This window comes from Bubalus bubalis, chromosome 6 (genome assembly GCF_019923935.1).
Source record: "Bubalus bubalis isolate 160015118507 breed Murrah chromosome 6, NDDB_SH_1, whole genome shotgun sequence".
NCBI classification, from domain to species: Eukaryota; Metazoa; Chordata; class Mammalia; order Artiodactyla; family Bovidae; genus Bubalus; species Bubalus bubalis.
Window position 1 is genome coordinate 112,404,716 of NC_059162.1, and position 27,287 is coordinate 112,432,002.

The 27,287-nt window shown below is 49.5% G+C and overlaps 1 protein-coding gene across 1 annotated transcript; it reads left to right on the top strand.

The window, feature by feature from the left end:
* The first annotated feature begins 1,948 nt into the window (after positions 1 to 1,948).
* On the top strand, positions 1,949 to 14,120 carry NEU2 (neuraminidase 2). Its single transcript, XM_044944059.1, has 3 exons — positions 1,949 to 2,144; positions 10,673 to 10,877; positions 12,248 to 14,120. The coding sequence occupies exons 2-3, from the start codon at positions 10,677 to 10,679 to the stop codon at positions 13,184 to 13,186; spliced, it is 1,140 nt and encodes a 379-aa protein (XP_044799994.1). The 5' UTR covers positions 1,949 to 2,144; positions 10,673 to 10,676; the 3' UTR covers positions 13,187 to 14,120.
* Positions 14,121 to 27,287: the final 13,167 nt, after the last annotated feature.

A 27,287-nucleotide genomic window follows, 5' to 3' on the forward strand; every position in this document is an offset into this window, starting at 1 on the left:
TTGGACTATAAAGAAGGCTGAGGACCAAAGAACTGATGCTTTTGAACTGTGGTGTTGGAGAAGACTCTTGAGAGTCCCTTGGACTGCAAGGAGATCCAACCAGTCCATTCCAAAGGAAATCAGTCCTGAATATTCATTGGAAGGACTGATGCTGGAGCTGAAACTCCAATACTTTGGTCACCTGATGCGAAGAACTGACTCATTGGAAAAGACCCTGATGCTGGGAGGGATTGGGGGCAGGAGGAGAAGGGGATGACAGAGGATGAGATAGTTGGATGGCATCCCCGACTCTATGGACATGAGTTTGAGTAAGCTCTGAGAGTTGGTGAACGACAGGGAAACCTGGTGTGCTGCAGTCCACGGGGTCAAAAAGAGCTGGACATGACTGAGCGACTGAACTGAACTGATTAATATATATTTGTATTTTTATACATTTTATATGAAGTTTATATATTATATCTATATATATCTATTTTTAAGTGGCCTCCTAGGTGGCGCTAATGGTAAAGAACCCACCTGCCAATTCAGGAGACAAGAGCTGTGAAAGTCGCTCAGTCGTGTCTGACTCTTTGCAACCCCATGGGCTATTCAGTCCATGGAATTCTCCAGGCTGGAATACTGGAGTGGGCAGCCATTACCTTCTCCAGGGAATCTTTCAACCCAGGGATCAAACCCAGGTCTCCCACATTGTAGGTGGATTCTTTACTGTCTGAGTCAGCCAGGAAGCCCAAGAACACTGGAGTGGGTAGCCTATCCCTTCTCCAGCAGATCTTCCCAACCCAGGAATCAAATGGGTCTCCTGCATTCTTTACCAATTGTAGATTCTTTACCAACTGAGCTACCAAGGGACAAGAGACATGGGTTCAATTGCTGGGTCTGGAAGATCCCCATGGACAGAGGAGCCTGGCAGGCTACAGTCCATGGAGTCAGACACAAGTGAAGTGACTTAATACATACACAGTTTATATACTTTATATTTTATATATAGTAGCATGTATATCAGAGAAGGCAATGGCACCCCACTCCAGTACTCTCGCCTGGAAAATCCCATGGATGGAGGAGCCTGGTGGGCTGCAGTCCATGGGGTCGCTAAGTCGGACACAGCTAAGTGACTTCACTTTCACTTTTCACTTTTATGCATTGGAGAAGGAAATGCCAACCCACTCCAGTGTTCTTGCCTGGAGAATCCCAGGGATGGGGGAGCCTGGTGGGCTGCCGTCTATGGGGTCGCACAGAGTCGGACACGACTGAAGTGACTTAGCAGCAGCAGCAGCATGTATATGTCAATCCCAATCTCCCAATTTATCCCTCTCCGCTCCTTTACACCCTGGAAACCATAAGCTTGTGCTCTACATTTGTAACTCTACTTTGTATTTGTTTTGTGGATAAGATCATTTGTACCCTTTTAAAAAATATTTCATTTATAAGCAATATCATAGGATACTTGTCTTTCTCTGTCTGACTTCACGTGGTCTGATAATCTCTAGGTACATCCAGAAACAATCTGGATTCTGGGTGGTAGTAGCCCACGAGGTGTCTGGTCTGCACTCATGCGGCTTGGAGCCCACTGTGGTATTTTTGCTTTAATTTTTCAGAGGAGGAAACTGAGGTCCCAAGAGGTCAAGAAGTCCCACTCACCCAGCTGCAGAGCCTGAAGGGGAGCTGTGTCCTCCCAAGCTCCAGCCCCTCCGTTTCCCTGTTGCTGCCCTTCCAGACCCTCCCGGGCCCTGGTTTCATTCAAGGGGCGAGCTTGGCTCAGGCTTCCTGTGGCTCATTCTGATTCAGCAAGACTGTGGAGCGAACTAGGCAGATTGCTTCCTGACTCATGAGAGGCAGCATCCTAACTAGGTCAAGGCTGGGCCTGCACACTGGGAGCAGGTGAGTGGGCGGAGAGGTCCCGGCCTCCTGTAGGTGTTTATAGGCATGAGCTCGACAGAGGCGGCCTTGAGGCTCCAGGTGAGGCTGGAGGATACGAGAGCTGCCCTGTTCTAGAAACTGGGTCCCCACGGCCTCTGCTCACACCCCTGACTTCCCACCCAGATCCTTGGGATCCAAATTGGAACACGCTCCTCGAGGCACGACTTTCTCAATGAGTTGATCCACCTGTTTCTTTGTTGGCATAAGTCAGAGCTCTTCTGTACCAGGTAATCATGGAGTGAGGGTGGGATTCTTGGGGATGCTGAAGGCCATGGTGATTTTAAAGATCTGGCCAGCTCACGGCCCCTCAACCCCTAGATAACGGCATCCGCTCTATTCTCAGGGTGTCCAGAGGACATATCAGACAGGAAACGTGGGGAGAAGGCTCATCTCAGGAGAGCCCCTAATTCTGCCCATGATTTATCGATGGTCTGAACTTGCAGATCGATGCTCAGTGGCGGGGGTGTCGAGAGATGTCCTCTCATTTTGGGATGGGAATCCCGGCAAGCTGGACCCGAGCAGAGGTGTTGGGTCCTCTGGAAGTGGGGTCTTTTTGGGGAGAGGCTGCCCAAGCTTCAGGCTCTTGCCCCACTGCCTGGCTCTGCCAGTGTTGTTGGCAGACAAGGTGCCCACAGCTGCCTGCTTTGGAGAGAGGCATTATTTCAATGTGGTAGCCAGGGGCAAATGTTCCACCCCAACCTGCCCCAAGGTCAAGGCTCTTCCTCCAGGAAGGCTGCAGGGTCCTCTCTCCTGCTCCCCAGATTTACTGGCTCTCATTGTTCTGGGCTCCCGGAGGGCAGGGACTAGGACCTATCCGTTCACCTGTTTCTTGGCACACAGAAGGGGCACAGTGTGGATTTATAAACTGTGAAAGCATCTTCTGAAAGTGGGCAGGTGAATGCTGGGGACGGGGCCCCTGGATCTGGATGGTGCCTGTGAGGTGTTCCCAACGGGAGAGGGAGAGAGGCAGGCAGGGATCCTCCACTGCTGGCCTTTTTCTGAGCAAGGCTTTCAGGCCTCAGAATCCTGACTGTATGTCTTTTACTGGGCAGTCCCAGTGGTTAGGGCTGCAGGTTCTGGAATCCAGCAGACCCAAATCCACCTGCTGCCTCCCTGATCTATTTCTCAGCATCCCCGCTTCTGAGGTGCCATGTGGGGACAAGTGAGTGTCAGTTATAAGATGTTTTTCTCTGGGCTCAACACCCACAAGGCCACAAACTGCAGCAGCTGCTGTAGCCTCAGGTGGGACTTTCTGAATCGCTGCTCTGCCTCTGTTTTTGACCTCTGAAATGGCAGCTTCTTGAAGTTCAACTGTCAAACACTGTCCTCTCTCTGATTGTCTGATGCCACGGGTCAGACTGGGTTGTACTGAGGACCTTCCCCTCCCCCAGGAGTCAGGTCCTTGTTCAGCCCCCTCCCTGGAGATGGCAGGACCATGAGACACCCCTACAGTTCCCTTCTTGCCAGGTGGGGAGACTACCCAGGGAGGTGGATTTTTACCCAAAGATGCACATAGCTCAGTTGGTAAAGAATCTACCTGCAATGCAGGAGACCCTGGTTCGATTCCTGGGTTGGGAAGATCTGCTGGAGAAGGGTTAGGCTACCCATCCCAGTATTGCTGGTAAAGAATCCGCCTGCAATGAGGGAGACCTAGGTTCGAACGCTGGTTTGGGAAGATCCCTTGGAGAAGGGAAAGGCTACTTCAGTACTCTGGCCTGGAACATTCCATGGACAGTATAGTCCATGGGGTCTCAGAGTAAGATATGACTGAGCAACTTTCATTTTCACTTTTTTTCACACACCTCTTAGGAGTGGACCTACCACCAGATTCTGAATTTTTGACTGCGGATTCAGTTCTTTTCCCACTAGGCCAATTGGAGTTCGCTGCTAGTTTGGAGCCAGAAGGGGGTCCAGGGGGCCAGCTAACTACATGAGGCATCACTGGAAATGTCGTGAGATGCAGGGAGATGGCATTTTCCAGAACTCCTCTTGGAGGCAGTATTGCACGGGGTTAGAAGTGTTTTTGGGTCCAGCTCAGACACTGGAGGGTTGAGTGAACTCGGTTTCCCCATCTGTACAATGGGATGATAATAGTGTCTATGTCATGGGGATGTCGTGGGGATTAAATGAATGGATAGCTGTAATTTGTATTGTAAGCAATAGAGTCTGTAAATACAATTTCCAAAACATTTAAAAATTATTGTAGGGTACTTAAAGAGTGTCTAGCACTTTGGAAGAGCCACTGAAGTATTTGCTGTTATTATTATGAAGACGTTTGGGAACTGGTGTTGCTGGTGGGTGTGCGTGTTTGGGCCCACACTGAGTGCCTGAGGATAGAGGAGAATTCTTAAGCAGACACTGGGGTCCCCTTTTTCCTCCCCACGCCCCTGTCCTGTGCCAGGGTGCATACATGCTCAGTCTGACTCTTTGCAAGACTGTAGCAGACTGCAGCCCTCCAGGTTCCTCTGTTTATGGAGTTTTCCAGGCAAGAATACTGGAGTGAGTTGCCACTGCCTACTCCAGGGAATCTTCCTAGCCCAGGGATCAAACCCATCTCTTGCATGACAGGTGGATTCTTTACCACTAGTGCCACCTGGGAAGCCCCGTCCTGTGCCAGCTTTGGTTCTGAATACACACATGACAAATACTTACACCAGCAGCCCATAGGGGCTGGAGTTAGCATGTATCCACAGCCTTCCCGCTGCACGTCAACATCTCTCACACAGGGGCGTCATCGTCAGCCGCACAGGTTCTACAGTACGAGGCATTTGTGGCATTTGTGAGGTCACACAAGGCTGTCCTTGTCAGGCCCTTGGACAGGTTTCAGCCCTAGTGATGACTGTTTGGTTTGGGGCAATAATAATAACCCACTCATCCCTGCTAGAACACAAACTTCATAAGGCCGGGATCTCTGTTTCATCCACGAAGCATCCCAAGTTTCTGGAACAATGCAGGCACAAGGTAGGAACACAATACAGTTTTGCAATATGAATGAATCAATTTGTCCCCGCCCTACAGGAGATTGGGGTCTGAAAGAGGAACCCGGAAAACAGTCACTGAGGCTGTGGAAATCAGTTCAGACCACTTTAAACTGGGACACGCTCAACTCCTCCCCAGTTTGCTCTCCCAATCCTATTCATTCTACTGCTTGCCCTCTCTCACCTGGAAAATAACAGACTCACTTTCTGTCCCTTTCCCCCTGAAGCTCAGAGGGATTTCCTAAAAAGTAAATCAGGTAAGATCACTCCTTCATCTAAAGCAATTTGAAATCTTACCATTGCCTCCAGGCTGAAGTCCAGCTCCAATGACCAATAAACACATGCAGAAGTGCTCAACATCATTAGCCATCATTGTATCAAATGCCAATCAAAACCACAGTCGGGAACCACTTCACACCCTCTGGCATGGCTGTTATTTAAAAAGACACAATAGCCAGTGTTGATGAGGACGTGGAGGCATTAGGACGTGGAGACATTAGAATCTTAATGCATTGCTCGTAGGAATGTAAAGTGGTGCAGCTGATGTGGGAACAGTCTGGCAGCTCCTCAAAAAGTTAAACATGGAATTACCATCCAACCCAGCAATTCCTCTCCTAGGTAAACACCTAAGAGCTTAAACAAACCCTTGATCGATTTTCTAGAGGACACTGTTGAATTGCATCTTTCAACCCTATTTTCATTTCTATTTTTAATTATATTTCTTTCCCATCTAGATTTTTTAATAAAGTTTCAACTTAGCAACACCATTATGTATTACAAGCCCCGTTCTCTTGGACTGCCCTTTGCAGGTCTAGATATTATGATGAAGACTGTTGTTCCACCCGTGTTTAGGCAATCACATATTCTTAGGCAATCACATATCCAAGCAATAATATTCATAATGGATTGAGTAAAATAATGATAGATTATATTTCTTTCTCAAAAACGTTGAATTAAGTTTTAAATAGATGATACACGTACATGGTAGAGAAAATGCAAGCAATTGTAAAGGGCAGACAGAATGAAAACTGCAATCACAGAAAACTAACCAACCTGATCACATGGACCACAGCCTTGTCTAACTCAGTGAAACTGTAAGCCATGCCATGTAGGGCCACCCAAGATGGACGGGTCATGGTGGGGAGTTCTGACAAAACATGGTCCACTGGAGAAGGGCATGGCAAACCACTTCAGTCTTTTTACCTTGAGAACCCCATGAATAGTATGAAAAGGCAAAAGGATATGACACTGAAAGATGAACTCCCCAGGTCAGTAGGTACCCAATATGCTACTGGAGAAGAGTGGAGAAATAACTCCAGAAAAATGAAGACGTGGAACCAAAGCAAAAACAACACCCAGTTGTGGATGTGACTGGTGATGGAACTGAAGTCCAAAGCTGTTAAGAATGATATTGCATAAAAACCTGGAATGTTAAGTCCATGAATCAGGGTAAATTGGAAGTGATCAAACAGAAGATGGCAAGAGTGAACTTCAACATTTTAGGAATCAGTGAACTGAAATGGACTGGAATGGGTGAATTTAACTCAGATGATCGTTACATCTACTACTGTCAGCAAGAATCCCTTAGAAGAAATGGAGTATCCATCATAGTCAGCAAAAGAGTCTGAAATGCAATACGTGGGTGCGATCTCAAAAGCAACAGAATTATCTCTGTTCATTTCCAAGGCAAACCATTTAATACCGCAGTAATCCAAGTCTATGCTCCCCAACCACTAACGCCAAAGAAGCTGAACGGTTCTATGATGACTGACAAGACCTAGAATTAACACCAAAAAACAGATGTCCTTTTTATCATAGAGGACTGGAATGCAAAAGTAGGAAGTCAGGAAATACCTGGAGTAACAGGCAAATTTGGCCTTAGAGAAACAAAATGAAGCAGGGAAAAGGCTAACAGAGTTTTGCCAACAGAACACACTGGTCATAGCAAACACCCTCTTCCAACAACACAAGAGATGACTCTACACATGGACATCTCCAGATGGTCAACACCGAAATCAGATTCATTATATTCTTTGCAACAGAAGCTCTATACAGTCAGCAAAAACAAGACTGGGAGCTGACTGTGGCTCAGATCATGAACTCCTTATTGCAAAATTCAGACTAAAATTGAAGAGAGTAGGGAAAGCCACTAGACCATTCAGATATGACCTAAATCAAATCTCTCACAATTTATACAGTGGAAATGACAAATAAATTCAAGGGATTAGATCTGATAGACAGAGTGCCTGAAGAACTGTGGATGGAGGTTTGTAACAGTGTACAGAAGGCTGTGATCAAAACCATTCCCAATAAAAAGAAATGCAAAAAGGCAAAATGGTTGTCTGAAGAGACCTTACAAATAGCTGAGAAAAGAAGAGAAGCAAAAGGCAAAGGAGAGAAGGAAAGATACATCCATCTGAATGCAGAGTTTCAAAGAATAGCAAGGAGAGATACGAAAACCTTCTTAACTGATCAATGAGAAGAAACAGAGGAAAACAGTAGAATGGGAAAGACTAGAGGTCTCTTCAAGAAAAGTAGAGATATCAAAGGAACATTTCATGCAAAGATGGGCTCAATAAGGGACAGAAATTGTAGGGACCTAAGAGAAGCAGAAGATGTTAAGAAGAGGTGACAAGAATACACAGAAGAACTATACAAAAAAGATCTGAAAGACCCAGATAACCACAATGGTGTGTTCACCCACCTAGAGCCAGACATCCTGGAGTGTGAAGTCAAGCAGGCCTTAGGAAACATCACTAATAACAAAACTAGTGGAGGTGATGTAATTCCAGCTGAGCTATTTCAGATCCTAAAAGATGATGCTGTGAAAGTGCTGCACTCAATATGCCAGCAAATTTGGAAAACTCAGCAGTGGCCACAGGACTGGAAAAGGTCTGTTTTCACTTCAATCCCAAAGAAAGGCAATGCCAACGAATGCTCAAACTACTGCAAAATGTACTCATCTAACACGCTAGTAAAGTAAGGCTCAAAATTTTCCAAGCCAGGCTTCAACTGTACATGTACCGAGAACTTCCAGATGTTCAAGCGGGACTTAGAGAAGGCAGAGGAACCAAAGATCAAATTGCCAACATCCGTTGGATCACAGAAAAGCAAGCAAGAGAATTCCATAAAAACATCTGCTTCTGCTTCATTGACTAGGCTAAAGCCTTTGACTGTGTAGATCACAACAGACTGCAGAAAATTCTTAAAGAGATGGGAATACCAGACTGCTTTTACTTGCCTCCTGAGAAATCTGTATGCAGGTCAAGAAGTAACAGTTAGAACTGGACATGGAAGGACATACTGGTTCAAAATTGGAAAAGGAGTACATCAAGGCTGTATATCGTTCAGTTCAGTTCAGTCTCTCAGTCGTGTCTGACTCTTTGCAACCCCATGAATCGCAGCACGCCAGGCCTCCCTGTCTAACACGAACTCCCAGAGTTCACTCAGATTCACGTCCATCGAGTCAGTGATGCCATCCAGCCATCTCATCCTCTGTCGTCCCCTTCTCCTCCTGCCCCCAATCCCTCCCAGCATCAGAGCCTTTTCCAATGAGTCAACTCTTCACATGAGGTGGCCAAAGTACTGGAGTTTCAGCTTTAGCATCATTCCTTCCAAAGAAATCCCAGGGCTGATCTCCTTCAGAATGGACTAATTGGATCTCTTTGCAGTCCAAGGGACTCTCAAGAGTCTTCTCCAACACAGTTCAAAAACATCAATTCTTCAGCGCTCAGCTTTCTTCACAGTCCAACTCTCATATCCATACATGACCACTGGAAAAACCATAGCCTTGACTAGACGGACCTTTGTTGGCAAAGTAATATCTCTGGTTTTCAATATGCTATCTAGGTTGGTCATAGCTTTCCTTCCAAGGAGTAAGCGTCTTTTAATTTCATGGCTGCAGTCAACCATCTGCAGTGATTTTGGAGCCCAAAAAAATAAAGTTTGAAACTGTTTCCACTGTTTCCCAATCTATTTCCCATGAAGTGATGGGACCAGATGCCATGAACCTTGTTTTCTGAATGTTGAGCTTTAAGCCAACTTTTTCACTCTCCTCTTTCACTTTCATCAAGAGGCTTTTGAGTTCCTCTTCACTTTCTGCCATAAGGGTGGTACCATCTGCATATCTGAGGTTATTGATATTTCTCCTGGAAATCTTGATTCCAGCTTGTGCTTCCTCCAGCCCAGAGTTTTTCATGATGTACTCTGCATAGAAGTTAAATAAGCAGGGTGACAATATACGTACTCCTTTTCCTATTTGGAACCAGTCTGTTGTTCCATGTCCAATTCTAGCTGTTGCTTCCTGACCTGCATATAGGTTTCTCAAGAGGCAGGTCAGGTGGTCTGGTATTCCCATCTTTTTCAGAATTTTCCACAGTTTATTGTGGTCCACACAGTCAAAAGCTTTGGCATAGTCAATAAAGCAGAAATAGATGTTTTTCTGGAATTCTCTTGCTTTTTCCATTACCCTGCTTATTTAACTTATATGCAGAACACATCATGTAAAATGCTGGGCTGGATGAAGCACTAGCTGGAATCAAGATTTCTGGGAGAAATATCAATAACCTCAGATATGCAGATGACACCACCCTTATGGGAGAAAGTGAAGAGGAACTAAAGAGCTTCTTGATGAAAGAAGGCATTTGGGATCTCAGCTCCCTGACCAGAAATTGAAACTACACTGTCTGTATTGGAAGGCAAAGTAGCAACCATGGGACCACCAGGAAACTTCCTAATATGTTTATTTGTTGACTTTTTATTTCTGCCTTCATGGCATGTGGGATCTTAGTTCCCTGACCAGGGATCGAACCTGTGCCCCGCGTAGTGGAATCATGGAATCTTAGCCACTAGACCACCAGGGAAGACCCCTGAAATGCTTGTTTTTAAGTTTCATTTTCTTGTCACTGTGGAGGATCCCTTGAGCCTGAATGAGCTGTCAGGGGCCTCTCTGTTCCATTCCCAATGCCCTGCGCCTTCCCCAGGGTCGGAGTCCACATGCAGGGGCAACTGGGCCTCAGCCTCAGCAACCTGGAGAGGAGAACTTTAAGAATCAAGGCTTCCCCCCACCCCCTTGGGCTTCCCTGGTGGCTTGGATGGTCAAGAATCTGCTTGCGATTCAGGAGAACAGTGTTCCATCCTTGGGTCGGGGAGATCCCCTGAAGAAGGGACTGGCTACCCACCCCAGTATTCTTGCCTGGAGAATTCCATGCACAGAGGAGCCTGCTGGGCTACAGTCCACAGTGTTGCGAAGAGCTGGACACGACTAAGCCACTAACACTTTCACTTTCCCCACCCTCTCCCCCCGCTCCTTTTTTTCAAAGACAACTTTCAGGGGCTCTGGATTTATGTAAAGCTCACATATGTCAATTTTTGGCAGCTGGACAGTTGCAGAATGCCACTCAGCCCTCCTCCCGTCCCACCAGAGGCTCAGCGTTTGATTAAGAATATGCTGGATCTGGCAAAAGTAGTTGCAGGTTATCACAAATCTGTCATAAGGAGGTAAAAATACAGCACAAAATACACTTTTCCAAATAGTCGTTCCTTACATCATCTCATGGACAGAGGTGCTGCCAGACTCCATGGGAGGGAGATGAGAGTGAGGGAACAGGGGCTTGGTGAGTAATAATGGGGGATAAACCCTGTATGGGAGGGGAACAGGCCCCCAGCGTGGTCGGCTGGCCCGAGGGGTGAGCTGCACCTGCCTGGGAGGGTGGCTCTGGCGCAGCTCAGGACCGGACTGCCAGGGACTCATCTTCGCTTCCTGTGTGCCCTTCCAGGGCCATGGCGTCCTGCCCAGTCCTGCAGAGGGAGAGGGTGTTCCAGTCAGGAGCCCACATCTACAGGATCCCGGCTCTGCTCTACCTGCCTCAGCAGAAGACCCTGCTGGCCTTTGCGGAAGAGCGGATGAGCAAGAAGGATGAGCATGCCAAGCTCATTGTCCTGCGCAGGGGAAGCTACAATGCGTCCACCTGCCAGGTCCAGGTAAAGCCGGACAGGGGTACCACCGCTCTGCTGGGCATACAGGGACCAGCCCACACTTAGATGGCTGAGGTCTGGGGGCCAGAGGGCTCAAGGACCCATCAGGGATGCACAGAGAAGGTATCCCCCAGTGATCGCCGAGATCTCACACGGGTTCATTCAGAACAAGTTCGGCTGGCCTGGCAGCATCTGCTTTGGAACAAGCCAGTTGGGGAAACTGGTTTTGGAAAGATTCCCCTACATCCTTGAGATGCTGAGGGAAGACCAGCTCAGCATCACCTACCTGGGAGACAGCTCATCCTCTGAGTAAAATTAACCTGGGGTGGGTGGTTGGGGCGATTGCTTGGGTCCTGAAGTTCCAGCATGCAGATAAGTAATTCTGATGAAGATCCCCAAGGCTGGCTTATCACATGTGAAGGATTTAATATCATTATTATCTTAACTGTGTGGTCACTGTTCCCTTGTAGTTGCTTAGAGCATGGGTTTGAAGCAGAGGGACCTGGGTTCATGTCCCAGTTCCATGGCTAACCAGAAGTACGGCCTTGGGAGGCTCATCTACCTTATCTAAGCCTCTCAGTCTGCAGATGGAGGGTGGAGGTAGTACTACCTGTGCCCAGGAGTTAGAGGTTAGGGTTAGATAAGACCATGGGTGTTAGACCCTCTGCACGTGTCTGCCCTTAGACTCACTCACTGGGGGATGGTTATTAAGTAATAGGAGCTTCCATGCTAGTGGTAAAGAACCTGCCTGCCAGTGCAGGAGACATAAGGGATGCCAGTTTGATCCCTGGGTTAGGAAGATCCCCTGGAGGAGGGCATGGCTACCCACTCCAGTGTTCCCACTTTAATGAACAGGGATAGACAGCAGAGCAGCAACATCTGTGACAGAGACTCGGGGACTACGGAAGCTCACTGAGTCCTAGGGTCATGGTGCTACCCCCAGCAGACCACATTAATAGAGTATGATGTATAAAAGATGGGAGGTGATTGTCACACTTGGTCTCACCCTGGCAGACCGCTGGTTATTCCTAAGGCTTTGATTTTCAAGAAGGGGAAGCTGGATGGAGCTGTTAAGTTGAAGGATCCAGGATGGAGCTGGGCAGGGCTGGTCCCGAAGCATCTTTGTCTTGAGGTCTAGCCCGTCATGGGTGCCCTGGATGGGTGCTGGAGGGATTGGGTGGGGTTGGGCCATCTTGCAGGGAGTGAGGTGGAGCCTTGGCTCCCACTCTGGGAAGTGTTGTGAGGGTGAATGAATGCTAGACCAAGAGTTCTCCTCCACAACCCCTCATGCTAACTCGCCCACCCCCAGAGCGCCCCCCTTGCCACGGTCACTGGCCCTCTCCGGGCTGTGCTTCTCCTCCTCTCCTCTCCCGCAGTGGCACTCACAGGAGGCGGTTTCCCAAGCCCAGCTGGAGGGCCACCGGTCCATGAACCCAAGCCCCCTGTATGACGAGGCCACGGGCACCATTTTCCTCTTCTTCATCGCCATCCCTGGGCAGGTGTCAGAGCATCACCAGCTTCAGACCAGGGTCAACGTGACACGGCTGTGCCAGGTCACCAGCCCAGACCACGGCAAGTCCTGGAGCCCCCCCACCGACCTCACTGACTCCGTCATTGCCTCAGCCCACAAGGACTGGGCCACATTCGCGGTGGGCCCCGGGCACTGCCTGCAGCTGAGCAATCCGAAGCGGAGCCTGGTGGTGCCAGCTTACGCTTACCACAGCCACTGCTGCCAGAAGGCGCCTTCCCCCTCTGCCTTCTGCTTGGTCAGCCACGACCACGGGCGCACGTGGGCGAGAGGGAGCTTCGTGGCCCAGGGCACGCTGGAGTGCCAGGTGGCCGAAGTCAGGGATGGGCAACAGAGGGTGGTATATCTGAATGCGAGGAGCCCCCTCCGAGCCAGGGTCCAGGCCCAGAGCACCAACAACGCCCTGGATTTCAAGGAGACTCAGCAGGTGAAGAAGTTGGTGGAGCCCCCCCACGGCTGCCAAGGGAGCATCGTCAGCTTCCCCAGCCCCCACGCGGGCTCCGAACCCCTGGACTGGTGGCTGCTCTACACCCACCCGACTGACCCACGGCAGAGATCCAACCTGGGCGTGTACCTCAACCGGTGGCCGCCCGTGCCCACAACCTGGTCAGAGCCCACCCTGCTGGCCCCCGGCAGCTGCGCTTACTCAGACCTGCAGAGCATGGGCACCGGCCCTGACGGGTCACCCCAGTTTGGGTGTCTGTATGAATCGGATGATTACAAGGAGATCGTCTTTGTCATGTTCACCCTGCAGCAAGCCTTCCCAGCTGCGTTTTTGCCGCAGTGAGCAGCGAGCCCTCTGGGTGCTGCCCACGAGGGCTTTGCCCACCAAGGGGCTTGTGGTTCTCTTCTGCCCAGGCCCCTCTGGACTGGAGAGGCCGCCTCTTGCTTCCCTCTGTTGAACGTGTGATCAAAGGGGCGCCCAGTGTGTGTCTGCCGCTGGGCTCCTTTCCTCCTCTGTTGTCTCAGCCTCCCCAGAGGATTCTATTTTCAGCCCAGCAACTGAAGGAACCTGGCTTCCTGGGGCCCCTGGGGACAGCCTGCAGCTTTGCTGCAGGACTTCATGAATTATCTAGTCCAGCCCATTTCTCCTTAGCTCCTCACGTTCCTGGGCACAGGCTGGGACAGAGATGCAAATTAGCAGAGACGCGTGTGTACGTTTGTGTGTCTGTGTGTATCTCTCTGTGTGTTCTCAATGCTTTAGAGCAGGGACCATAAGTATGGCTTTGCAAGGAGGTAAGGCAGGGTCTAGGAAAAGTAAGCTGGCTTATATTTTTGTGTAAGTTTCCCAGGGCTGCTGTAAAAAAGTACCACCAACTTAGTGGCTTAAAACAACAGAAAATCACTCTCTCACAGTTCTGGAGGCTAAAAGCCACAAATCAAGGTGTCCTCAGGGCTGTGCTCCCCCCAAGGGAGCATGGGGCACATCCTTCCCTGCCTCGTCCAGAAGCCCAGGCCTCCCTTGGCTCATGGCTGCATCACTTTTGGGTCTGCCTCCATCTTCCCATAGCCCTCTCCTCCTTCCTCTCTGCTTTCTCTTCTGTATCTTTTAAGGACACTTAGGGCTCACCTGGACAATCCAGGATGACCCTTCACTTAACTACATCTGCAAAGACTCTTTTCCAAATAATGTCACATTCACAGCTATGGTTTTTCCAGTAGTCATGTATGGATGTGAGAGCTGGACCATAAAGAAGGCTGAGCACTGAAAAACTGATGCTTTCAAATTGTGGTGTTGGAGAAGACTCTTGAGAGTCCCTGGGACTGCAAGGAGATCAAACCAGTCAGTCCTAAAGGAAATCAACCCTGAATATTCATTGGAAGGACTTATGCTGAAGCTTTAATACTTTGGCCACCTGATGGGAAGAGCCGACTCATTGGAAAAGACCCTGATACTGCAAAAGATTTAGGGCAAGAGGAGAAGCGGGTGGCAGAGGATGAGATGGTTGGGTGGCATCATCGACTCAATGTACATGAGTTTGAGCAACTCTGGGTGATAGTGGAGGACAGAGAAGCCTGGCGTGCTGCAGTCCATGGGGTCACAAAAGTAGGATACAACTTAGCGACTAAAACCCCAACAACAAAAACAACAAAAACCCCAATACAAAAAGTTTAAGAAAAAATCACTCTCTTAAATGCTCTCCTTTCACAGAGGTCATGCAGTTGCATGCTAAGTGCTTTACTTGGGTCTGATACGAGTTTGAGCAAACTCCAGGAGATGGTGAAGGACAGGGGAGGCCTGGCGTGCTGCAGTTCATGGGGTCGAAAAGAGTCGGACATGACTCTGCGACTGATTGACAGCACAACAGTAAAGAATGAACAGCTACACACCATAGCGTGGGTGATTTTCAGAAACTATGTTGAGTGAAAGAAGACTGGCTCAAAAGAGTACACACTTTGTGATTTTATTTATATGAAATTCAAGAACAGACTAAACCAATCTTCCAAATAAATCAGGAGTGGCCAGCTCTGTGGAGGAGAGCTGTTCACTAAAAATGGGCTAGAAGGAGACTTCTGGGCACTGGAGTCTTCTCTTGCTTGGTCTAGTGCTGGTGAGGTGAGTGATTCCATGTGTTAAAAAGAATGAGTTGTGAGCACAAGGCAAGATTTGTGTACCTCACTCTGTATATGTTATACCTCAATAATAAAATAAACACTGAATTGAATAGTAGATTTGTTAGTTAAACCTCCACATCGATATATTGTGTTGGGTTGTAAAATTTTGGAAGTGAATATTTTTAATTAAAAATTTTGGGGGGGACTGAATATTATTAATGAACTTTTGGGGGAAATAATTTTAGATTTACAGAAAAGTTATAAAGATAGTACAGAGTGTTCCCGAACACCCCACACCGTCTTCCCTAATATTATCATCTTATGTAACTGTGGTACATTTGTCAAAACGAAGAGGCTTCGCTGGTACATTACTATTAACTAAACTCTGGACTTCATTCAGATTTCTCTAGTTTTTCCACCAATGTCCTTTTTCTGTTCTGGGATCCAATCCAGGATACACTCAGTGAAACTGAATTTTTACTGTAATTTGTGTCCTTAGACACACACACACACACACACACGTGAATGTGTGCCTGCTAAGTCACTTCAGTCGTGTCCAACTCTTTGCGACGCTATGGACCAGAGCCAGCCAGGCTCCTTTGTCCATGGGATTCTCCAGGCAAGAATACTGGAGTGCGTTGCCATGCCCTCCTCCAGGGGATCTTCCTGACCCAGGGATCAAACCCACATCTCTTATGTCTCCTGCATTGGCAGGCAGGTTCTTTTCCACTCGCACTGCCTGGGAAGCCCACACACACACACACACACACACAAATACTCCTTCCAGCAGGCCCCTCCCCTCCTCCTAACTTCCCCTAAAAAATGAAAGTCGCTCAGACTCTTGGCGACCCCATGGATGGCATAGTCCATGGAATTCTCCAGGCCAGAATACTGGAGTGGGCAGCCTTCCCCTTCTCCAGCAGATCTTCCCAACCCAGGAATCGAACTGGGGTCTCCTGTATCACAGGCAGATTCCTTACCAAGTGAGCTATCAGGGAAGCCCACTTGACAAACAAATGAACAAACAAATCAACACAAAGAAGTGAGCTTCAGACCTGGATGACTGGGGTGGAAATGTTAGAAGCAGTTCAGACTCTGAAGCCTGGGGAAGGGGGCCCTTAATTCAATTACACAGCACCCCACCCCAGGCTGTGCCACATGGGGGGCGGGAACCTTGGCCAGTTGTGAGCCCACTGCCACTGCCTGGGAGACCTGGGGGCTGGTGCAGCATGTGTGTGTCTTTGTACTCTTGTGCATGTCCATTGTACACCTGCTGCCTGGCCTGAGCTGGTGGGGCAGCCCTGTTCAGTGTTCCGCTGGGTGACCCCATAAGCAGGGCCCAGACACAGCAGAGAACAGGGGAGCCTGGCTTCTCCCATACCTGCCTCAGCATGGGCAGGGAGACCTGGGGCTCCAGGCTTGGAAGCCCCCTTAGCCCTGGGATCAACTCAGAGCTGCTACCATACACCTCAGCTCCATCTGTCTGCATGCCCCTTTTAGCCGTCTGGTCGGGTGGACTTCCCTGGTGGCTCAGCTGGTAAAGAATCCACCTGCAATGTGGGAGACCTGGGTTCCATCCCTGGGTTGGGAAGATCCCCCTGGAGAAGGGAAAGGCTACCCACTCTAGTATTCTGGCCTGGAGAATTCCATGGACTATATAGTCCATGGGGTCACAAAGAGTCAGACACGACTGAGCGACTTACACTTTCACTTTCACTTTCTGGTGTGGCCTTTCCACCTGTGACGGTCATGGGAGCCTTTCCACATCTATGTCCTGGCTTCCAGCAACAGCGACCGAGGCCTGGACTCTTGGGGCCTGGGGACCAGCTCTGGGAAGCCACTGAGAAAGGGATTCTGGGGCTGGGGAGTGGACGTGGCTGCTGGCATACCTGCCCCTGTGACAAGGCTGGTATCATAGGCTGAATAACGACCCCTAAAAATGTCTGCCTCCTGGTCGCTAGAACCTGTGCTGTGGCTTTACGTGGCTACAGGGACTTTGCAGATGGGGTTAAGTTGGGGATCTTGAGGCAGGAAGGCCATCCTAGGCAAGCTGGGGGTTGGAAAATGCAGACGTGATGACACGGGTCTGCAGCACAGGGAGGCAGGGGGAGGGCTGACTACAGACAGAGAGGATGTGATGCTGAAAGTCCACGTTGTACTGCTAGCTTCGAAGCTGCAAGAAGCCGCAAAAGCCACAGAAGGCAAGCAGTGTACTTCTGGGGGCTGGAAAAGCAAGGAAGGACCCTGGAGGGGGCCTGGCCATGCCCCTACCTTGACATTAGCCTGCAAAACTGTTCTAGGCTTGTGCCCTTCAGAACTAGAGGAGAACGGCTTGCGTGCACGCTCAGTCGTGTCCAACTCTTTGTGACCCTGTGGACTGTAGCCCACCAGGCTCCTCTGTCCATGGGATTCTCCAGGCAAGAATACTGGAATGGGCTGCCATTTCCTTTCCTGGGGGATCTTCCTGACCCAGGGATTGAACCCACATCACCCAAGTCTCCTGCACTGGCAGGCAGATTCTTTACCACTGAGCCACCTGGGAATCCCAGAGGGGAATAAGCGTGTATAGTTTTAAGCCACACAGTGAGTGGGGGTTTGTTACAGTGACAATAAGAAGCCAACACGACCCTGCTCTTCTTGCCTCAGCAGCTGAGAGGGGGGACCAGCGGTGGTGAGGGGAGGGGTTGCTTCTGCACTCAGCTCTGAGCGTGACAAGTGCATCCTGGGACGCCTTAAGGTCACAGCGCCCCCCAAACATACAGAAAGTGAGAAGCTAGGAAGGGGACCGTTTCTGCTGTGTTTGCTGCTGTTGTTCAGTCCCTGAGTCACTCCTTGCGACCCCGTGGACTGCAGCACGCCAGGCTTCCCTGTCCTTCACTATCTCCCGCAGTTTGCTCAAACTCATGTCCATTGAGTTGGTGAAGCCATCCGACCATCTCGTCCTCTGCCACATTTCTGTCGTGTCCTCATGTAATTCCTCTCTTTGGCCCATCCTGACATCTGATGACTGGAGTGGGTTGCCATTTCCTTCTCCAGGGGAATCTTCCCGACCCAGGGATCGAACCCGCATCTCTTATGTCTCCTGCATTGGCAGGTAGGTTCTTTATCACTGGCACCACGTGGGAAGCCTATATTGAATGTACCGGTATCCTGAGAATCCTTAGCCCACCCGGGTCCTTCTATTCTTGGTCAAATAGGATCGATGGAGCCCCTCTACACCCTGCACCATCTCTACAGCCCCGGCTCTCTGATGGGGGCAGGCTTCCTGAGGACCGGGGACCTCCCTGAGGGGGCAGAGCCCACCAGATACCTATTGTCCAGAGACCAGAGCTCAGAAAGACAATCAGAGCCTAAGAGTCAGCGCTCTTGTCACTATTAGAATCCCTGGGACGGGGTCATCATTTCCAAAATGTCCCCATTTATTCCCCCTCTTTGTTCTGGAAGTTCTGGAGTTTCTTTGGTGGCTTAGTCAGGAAAAAATCTGCCTGCAATGCAGGAGAACTGGGTTCGATTCCTGGGTTGGGAAAATCTCCTGGAGAAGGGAATGGCTACCCACTCCAGTATTCTTACCTGGAGAATTCCACGGACAGAGGAGCCTGGTGGGCTACAGTCCATGACGTCTGCAAGAGTCAGACATGACTGAATGATTGAACTGTCTTGGTTCTGCCCAAACAGCTGATAGCTCACAGGAACTGATTGAAGGGCTGAGAACTACATGCCATGGTCTCTCCTGTGACCACATGCACTGCTGATACTTTGCAGAATGGGTCCCCTAAGGACCCAGGAATGGATCATGGTCAGTGACATGGCCAAGGCCCCCTTTCCCACACCACCCACTCCAGGTGCCAAGAGTTTGGTTTGTTTCCCTGGGATGGCTAAGGCTGCTGTTACACAGCAGAGTGTTTTTTAGTGTCAGACATGGAGTAGATGGTGTTCTGGGAGCTGGGGATTCCCTGTGACAAGACAGAGCCCCTGTCCTCAAGAAACCTGAACCTTGTGGGAGGAAGTGGAGGATAAACACGTAAGCAACTTAGAGCAAATTGCAACTCTGTCCAGGTTAGCGATAAAGAGAATGTAAATGTGGTCAGAGCTTCCCTGATGGCTCAGTGGTAAAGAGCTCGCCAGCCAATGCAGGAGACATGGGTTCAATCCCTGGGTCAGGAAGAGCAGCTGGAGATGGAAATGGCAACCCACTCCAGTGTTCTTGCCTGAGACATCCCATGAACAGAGGAGCTTGGTGGGCTACTATCCATGGGGTCATCAAAAAGTCAGACACAACTTAGCGACTAAATAACAAGAAGATAAGAGGAGGTGACAGTTGAACGGAGTCCCTGGAGAAACAACACACTTTGTTCCCCTCAAGGAGGTACAGCCGTGGACCCAGCACCTCACGTCCAGCTGGCAGCTGGCCCCAGGACCTCAGTTTCTCTGGCCTTTCCCTGGTGTTGCCTTTGGGGTCCACATCATGAGTTTCCATCTGCCATGTATATAGAGCAGAGGTTCCCATGATGTGGTCCCCAGAGAAAGAGCATCACCTGTAGAGCCATGAGAAATGCAAACCCTTAAGTCCTGCTGAATCCAATAGACCTTCTGAATCTGAAACTCTGGGGGCGTCTGGGAGCACCAAGCAAGCTGGCTTTTAAAAAGCCCTCCAGATGATTCAGACATGTGCGGAAGTTTGACAACTTGAAGAAACCCTGGAATAGAACCCAACCTGCTCAGTACTTTGTTCAAGATGCAGGAAGATCCTCTCGGTTCTGCAACCTCCCTTGCCACCCTGGTGGTCTTCCTAATACAAACAGCCCTATTGGGATTTAAGGCCTGGCCACCAGATGAGGGTGGTTGATGATGGGAAAGAAAGGTTGGCAGAGCTCCTCCTTACCCTGGCTTCCACTCTGCCTTCAGAGGAGAAGGTATGGCTGGGCACACCTGTCTAACTTGGTCAGAATGATCAGAAAAGGATGTTCTCTGGGCCTGGAAGGAAGGTCCATGGGGTCTCCATGAACCTTCCTTAGGGGCAGCAGGTGTGCAGCCCACTCATGTGCTGCTGGCCTCTTAAACTGTGCCCTCCTCTGTCAGCTGTGGTCCACCCCACTCTGGCTCAACCGATGCCCTTCCTCTGTCACAAATCCTGAGCTACACCTCTGGGCACTTGGCAGGTAAGTCTGGTCCCTCCTTGGCCGTTCTATAGCTTAAGTATACATTCCTAGTTAGCATAACCTAACAGAAAGGTTGACAGTGAATTTTTGTCTAGATTCTAAATTTTGTCTAGATTTTGTCTGGATTCTAAAGCCATGAAGCTACTTAGAGAGCTTCTGCAGCCTCTGAGTGCATAGGCTGTCCATCTGGGCAGCCCTCCTGCCCTTGACCAGTCTACCACCGGCCTCTGTTCCTTTAACACACGTGCGTGCCAGGTGTACAAGATCATGGCACACGAGTGCAGCGAAGTCGGCCACTGGACAGCCTGTCCATGACAGTGGACACTGTCTGAAATTTGTCAAGACCAAAAACGAAATTGCTGTGAGAGTCATCTTTTAGTGCGGTCCACCATGGCCATGGCAGAATCTGCCTCCTCCCTAAAAGTTTTAATCATGCCAAAGCCACACACACAGGCACACACACCTGTGCACACACACATACACCACGCACACACAATGCACCCATACACACATACCCATGCACCCACGTATGCACACCTATGTGTGCACACACACATATCCATGCACACACAATGCACCCATGCACACATACCTGTGTGCACACACATGCGCCTGTGCACACACACATGTACACACACACACATGCACCTGTGCACAGACACACCAGTGCATGCACACATCCACGCACACCTGTGCACACACACATGCACCCATGCACAGTCACACACATGCACCCATGCACAGACACACAAGCACACACACACGCACCCATGCATGGGCACACACATGCACCCGTGTGTGCACACACACACACATGAACATATACCTGTACATGCACCTGTGCACACACATCCGTGCACGCACATGTACCCATGCACACACACACACACACGTGCACATACTCATGCACCCATATTCAGACACTCACGCAGTTTCCTCTCCTCTCCTCTCCTCCCCCAGGGACCATGGTGACTTCCTCAAGACCACACAGCCAGCCACTTGGAGACAGGGCCAGTGCAGCAATTGGGTTTTCTGAGCCCAAACCAACGCTTGCACATCTGTTCTGAGTTGTCTCCTTCATCTCTTCCTGAACATCCAAGAAGTTCAAAGAGATTCATGCATGTGGGTTCTGGGATGTGGAGTTCTGCTTGGTCCATCTCCAGAGTCTGTATCCTTAACTCTGGGCACCGTGCTGCCTTCCCGGGCATTCCCTCCTACCCTCACCAGAGTGGGTGGAGAGGGAGCTGGATGTCAGCCCTGGTGTTCGGACTTGCCAGCCTGGTGTGCCTGAGAAAGTGGCGATTCATGCAGAGCCTGGAGGAGCCAGAGAACTCACGGCTCAAGGCTCCTGTGCTGCATCATGAGAGTTCAGGCCACACTGCCACCTGCGTCTCACCCCCACCCGCATCTCATCCCCACCATGTGCAGACAAAAGGAAAGACTCCAACATTGAAATGTGATGCTTAAATCATGCTGCTCCAAGTAGAAGTGAGAAAGCTGACTGTACTTTTGGCAAGGTGCTGCTTTTTCAAATTCCATTTCTGTACTCTTTCTAGGGGAGGGTTTCAGAGTAATAGGTGCCAAATATTTCGAAGTACAAAGAAGCAAAAAAAAGAAAGAAAACACCCATAATCCCACTAACCAGAGGCACATTTTCTTCTGGGTTTTCATCTGTGAACTTTTCTTTCTTCCTCAAAATTGAGAATATGCTGCACAATGAATCATGCTTTTTACCCCCACTTGAGGTTATATCATAAGCATTTCCTCCACACCATTTTCTTGCAAAAGATAAGACATCAAGAGATGCACCTCAAATTATTTAACTATCCCTTGAATATAAGAAATTGAAGTTACTTACATTTTTTTTTCTGTTATAAATACACTGAGATGAAAACCTTTGTGAGTACCTTTTAGTCCTTATCTGTGGTTATTTCTGTAAATTGAATCCCCTGAAAAGAATTACTGAGTCAAAGATGGGCAGCTGATTTTTCTTGAAATGTGTAGTTTGTAAATGGAAGGCCCACTTCCCCATTATGGTTTAAAATGCCCTGAAATAGCTTTCTGCTTTTATACTTTAACACAGCTGAACTCCAAGAAAAGATGATTGTCATACATTTGTCCTTTAATTCATAAATCATGGTCCCTGCTTTCTCTCTGATGTGGCTTATAACCTGGTTAAAGGCCAGAAGTAGAGACTTGTGGCAAAGTGATTTAAAAAAAAAGGTCTGTGTGCAATACAGAAGACGCAGGGGACCTGGGTTTGATCCCTGGGTGGGGAAGATGCCCTGGAGTAGGAAATGGCAACCAGCCAGTATTCTTGCCTGGAAAATTCCATGGACAGAGGAGCACAGCAGGCTACAGTCCATGGGGTCGCAAAGAGTCGGACACAACTGAGTGAGTCCGTTTAGTCAAGGCTATGGTTTTTACAGTGGTCGTGTCTGAATGTGAGAGTTGGACTGTGAAGAAGGCTGAGCACCAAAGAATTGATGCTTTTGAACTGTGGTGTTGGAGAAGACTCTCGAGAGTCCCTTTGCTTCAAGGAGATCCAACCAGTCCATCCTAAAGGAGATCAGTCCTGGGTGTTCACTGGAAGGACTGATGCGAAGCTGAAACTCCAATACTTTGGCCACCTCATGCGAAGAGCTGACTCATTGGAAAAGACCCTGATCCTGGGAAAGATTGAGGGCAGGAGGAGAAGGGGACAACAGAGGATGAGATGGTTGGATGGCATCACGGACTCGATGGACATGGGTTTGGGTGAACTTCAGGCGTTGGTGATGGACAGGGAGGCCTGGCGTGCTGCAATTCATGGGGTCTCAAAGAGTCGGACACTACTGAGCGACTGAACTGAACTGAACTGAGTGACTGAGCACATAATACATCTAGAATCGTTGTGGCTCAGCTGGTAAAGAATCCACCTGTGATACGGGAGACCTGGGTTTGATCCCTGGGTTGGGAAGATCCCATGGAGAAGGGAAAGGCTACCCACTCCAGTATTCCAGCCTGAAAAATTCCATGAACTGTATAGTCCATGGGGTTGCAAAGAGTTATACACGACTGAGTGACTTTCACTTTTCTAGAATCAAAAAGGTCAAAAGGGCTCTGAATATTACCTGTTCGAACTTTGTTCACAATCTGACAAAATTAGAACAGATATGGGGAGATGAGTGACTGCTCAGAGTCGCACAGTCCAGGCCTGGACTGTATCAGGCCCCTGCAGGTACCCCCACCCTCACTCCTGCCCTGGACTGGAAGTTCAAGCTGCTACTGCTGCTGCTAAGTCGCTTCAGTCATGTCCGACTCTGTGTGACCCCAGAGACGACAGCCCACCAGGCTCCCCCGTCCCTGGGATTCTCCAGGCAAGAACACTGGAGTGGGTTGCCATTTCCTTCTCCAAGAAGTTCAAGGGTCCCAGCGAAAAAACGTGGCCTCCTGACCATGGTTACCTCCTTTCCTTTTCCTCCATTCCATCAGACCCTCTCTTCCACCCAAGGAGGCTCTGGGTCAGAGGGCGCTCAGCTAAGCCTTGTCATCCGACTCACATTCCATCCATGTGTGGAGCATCTTCCCTCTTTCTAGACCTTTCAGGGTGACATTCTGAGCGTGGTTTTATAACTTCAGGGCCACCGATGTTCAGTGAGAACCTAACTTTCAGTGTGCTAAATGCTTTGCTTTTTTCTTTAATCCATCAAGCTACTCATTGTGCATGCTCATTGTGTGTTAGGCACTGAGCTGAGGGTATAAAACAAAAGTGAACATCTATTGGGGATTTCCCTGGTGGCCCATTCGTTAAGACTTTGCCTTCCAATGCAAGGGATGCGGCTTCAAATCCTGGTCAGGGAGCTCAGAGCCCACATGACTTGAGGCCAAAAAAACAAAACACAAAACAGAAGTGATACTATAACAAATTCAATAAAAGGCTTTAAATCGGTACACATCAAAAAAATCTTTACAAAAATAAATGCCTATTGAGGCCTGACTGTGCAGCAGGCATCATCCCAGACCCTCTGCAGGCGTTTACTAGTTCAGTCCTTCCAACCACACTATGGGGCAAGTCACTATTATCACCCCCATTTTACAGAGGAAGAAACTGAGGCAGAGCAGAACTAAGCCTCTTAACTATGATTTTATTACAAGCTGGGAAGTGGCTGAGCGAGGAGGTCAGATCTCTTAGTCTGCCCTTTTCCTCCCTGACTGGGGAGGAGTGAGGTGGTGGGCATGTCACAGCACAGCAGAAGGTGGGAACTTTAGGGCGGCAGAGGCCTTGTGCCCTGCGTCTGGGGCAGCATCTGGGCACAGGGCAGGCTCTCAGTCAATATCTGTTAAGTGAAGGATGAAGGGATGAATGGACACATGCGAGGATCCGATGTGGTCACAGCAGAGCTGGAGTGAGTGTGGGAGAGGGTCAAAAAGACCAGTAAAGGTGGGTGAGGTGTGGACCTTGTAGGGCTTGGTATAAGCTGCCAGGGAGCTTGAGTTCCAACCAACATTAGAGGATCAGTGTAGGTCACGCTTGTAGTAAAGAACCCGCCCGCCAATGCAGGAGACATAAGAGATGCGGGTTCGATCCCTGGGTCTGAAAGATCCCCTGGAGGAGGGCATGGCAGCCCACTCCAGTAAGATCCTCCACTCTTGCCTGGAGGATCCCAAGGACAGACAAGCCTAGCGGGTTGCACAGAGTTGGACACGACTGAAGCGACTTAGCACAAACGATCAGGGAGTTTCACCTGGGGGAAGGGCAGGCTCAGATTTGCATTTTAGAGAGCCCTGGTAGAAATGTTCAGGACAGAGTGAGAGGTGTGGGTGGGCTGGTAAGGAGTCTGAAGGAAGATGGGCTGGAGAAGGTCCTCCTGAAAATTCAGGGGACAAACCACACAAGAGTGGAGTGAGACCAGCTGCATCGAAGGGAGTGGATCCCAGAGGGCTCAATCAGTGATCTAGCAGATGTGGGTGGGGATGAAGATGCCATTCAGACTCTGGCTTGGGAGACTGGGTAATCCAGATAGGCGATGCACGTGGAAGAGCAGGTTTATGATGTACAGATGGAAAACTCAGACGAGGTGGGGCTCATGTGTCCATTGGATATGCACGAAGGCAGCCGGAAGCGTGGGTGGGAGCCCAGGAAGGAGGTCAGGGTGGGAAGTGCAGTTTTGGAAGCTGTTAAGTGGGGTAACACCCTGAGCGCATGGGACAGACAGAGAGAAGTTCAAAAACACAAGCTGGAGAAATGCCAGGGTTTTAGAGGGTGGACATGAGATGGGATGGTCAGAGAGGAAGATGGGAAACTGGACAAGAAACCCAAAGCACTGCAAGGAGGCAGGAGAGGCCTCCAGGGTCACATGCTGTGACAAGGACTCGGGAGCAGGAAGTCCGTAGAGATCCGGATGAGAAGCTTTCAACGGGAGGCAATGAAATGTGACAATGAGTGAGTACAAATCATTCCCCAAAGTCATCAGTCAGTTCAGTCGCTCAGTCACTGCGACCCCACGGACTGCAGCACGCCAGGCTTCCCTCTCCATCACCCACTCCCGGAGCCTACTTAAACATGTCCATTGAGTTGGTGATGCCATCCAACCATCTCATCCTCTGTCGTCCCCTTCTCCTCCCGCCTTCAATCTTTCCCAGCATCAGGGTCTTTTCTAATGAGTCGGTTCTTTGCATCAGTCAGGTGGCCAAAGTCATCAGGTAATGGGAAAAAGATAGAGCAGGCAAGGAGGAGGCAAGTGGGTGCCTGGTTCTTGGTGGTGGCCGCCCATGGGCCAAGCCAGAGGATGTGTGTACCCCAGCAGAGACATGTATATTTAATTGGCCTGGGGTGGAGCCTTTCAAATGTGGTTTTTTAAAGATGGAAAAACACTGAACTAGCTTATGGGGGAGGGGGAGGAGTAAGATTGGGGGAGATGAGAATATCCAGGAGGGTCAGGGTGGCTTGGGAGCTGTTCCAGCAGATGACAAGGGAACCCTGGAGAGATACGAGAGGACCGTGGGGCTAGAGGCTGACATGGATGCATTCGTGAGTGGTCTGGGAGACCCAGAAAGAAAACTGAGGGTTGTTGTTGTTGTTGTTGTTTTTTAATGAGCTGCTCTGAAGAGTGTGGAGAGGTGAAATAGGAAAGCAAGATGAACCAGAAAAATACAGGTTTTGGTAGGCCAGCCAATAAAGAAGGCAGCACTGATGTCTGGAAAACCCTGGCCACCATGCTGGTTGGAGCTGTGGGTTTGTTTGGTGCCAAGCTGCCTGGTAGGGGGACTTCTCTGATGCGGGTCAGTAACCCCAACAGGAGGTAGTCTGGCTGGAGGTTTTCAGGGAGGTATGGAAGAAGGAGGGGGGTGATAAGGTGACTGAAAGCCCCAAGGAGAGGAGTCTAGGGTGTGGATGCTGCGTGTGATAGGGGCTGAGTGTGTGGACGTGCGGAGGGGAAAAGGCAGGGTTGGGGCAAAGATTAGGGCTTATGAGAAATGGAAGGGAAGGAGAACTGGGTCTGAGGGGTGGAGCTAGGTCTAGAGGTCAAGTTTTGGGTTACAAACATTTCAAGGGTGGCAGCTACAATGGGCAGTTCAGTCAGCTTAGTCGCTCAGTCGTGTCCGACTCTTTGCGACCCCATGAATTGCAGCCCGCCAGGCCTCCCTGTCCATCACCAACTCCCGGAGTCTACCCAAACCCATGTCCATCGAGTCAGATGCCATCCAACCATTTCATCCTCTGTTATCCCCTTCTCCTCCTGCCCTCAATCTTTCCCAGCATCAGGGTCTTTTCAAATGAGTCAGCTCTTCGCATCAGATGGCCAAAGTATTGGAGTTTCAGCTTCAACATCAGTCCTTCCAATGAACACCCAGGACCGATATCCCTTAGGATGGACTGGTTGGATCTCCTTGCAGTCCAAGGGACTCTCAAGAGTCTTCTCCAACACCACAGTTCAAAAGCATCAATTCTTCCGTGCTCAGCTTTCTTTATAGTCCAACTCTCATATTCATACATGACTACTGGAAAAACCATAGCCTTGACTAGATGGACCTTTCTTGACAAAGTAATGTCTCTGCTTTTTAATATGCTGTCTAGGTTGGTCATAACTTTCCCTCCAAGGAGTAAGTGTCTTTTAATTTCATGGCTGCAATCACCATCTGCAGTGATCTTGGAGCCCAGAAAAATAAAGTCAGCCACTGTTTCCACTG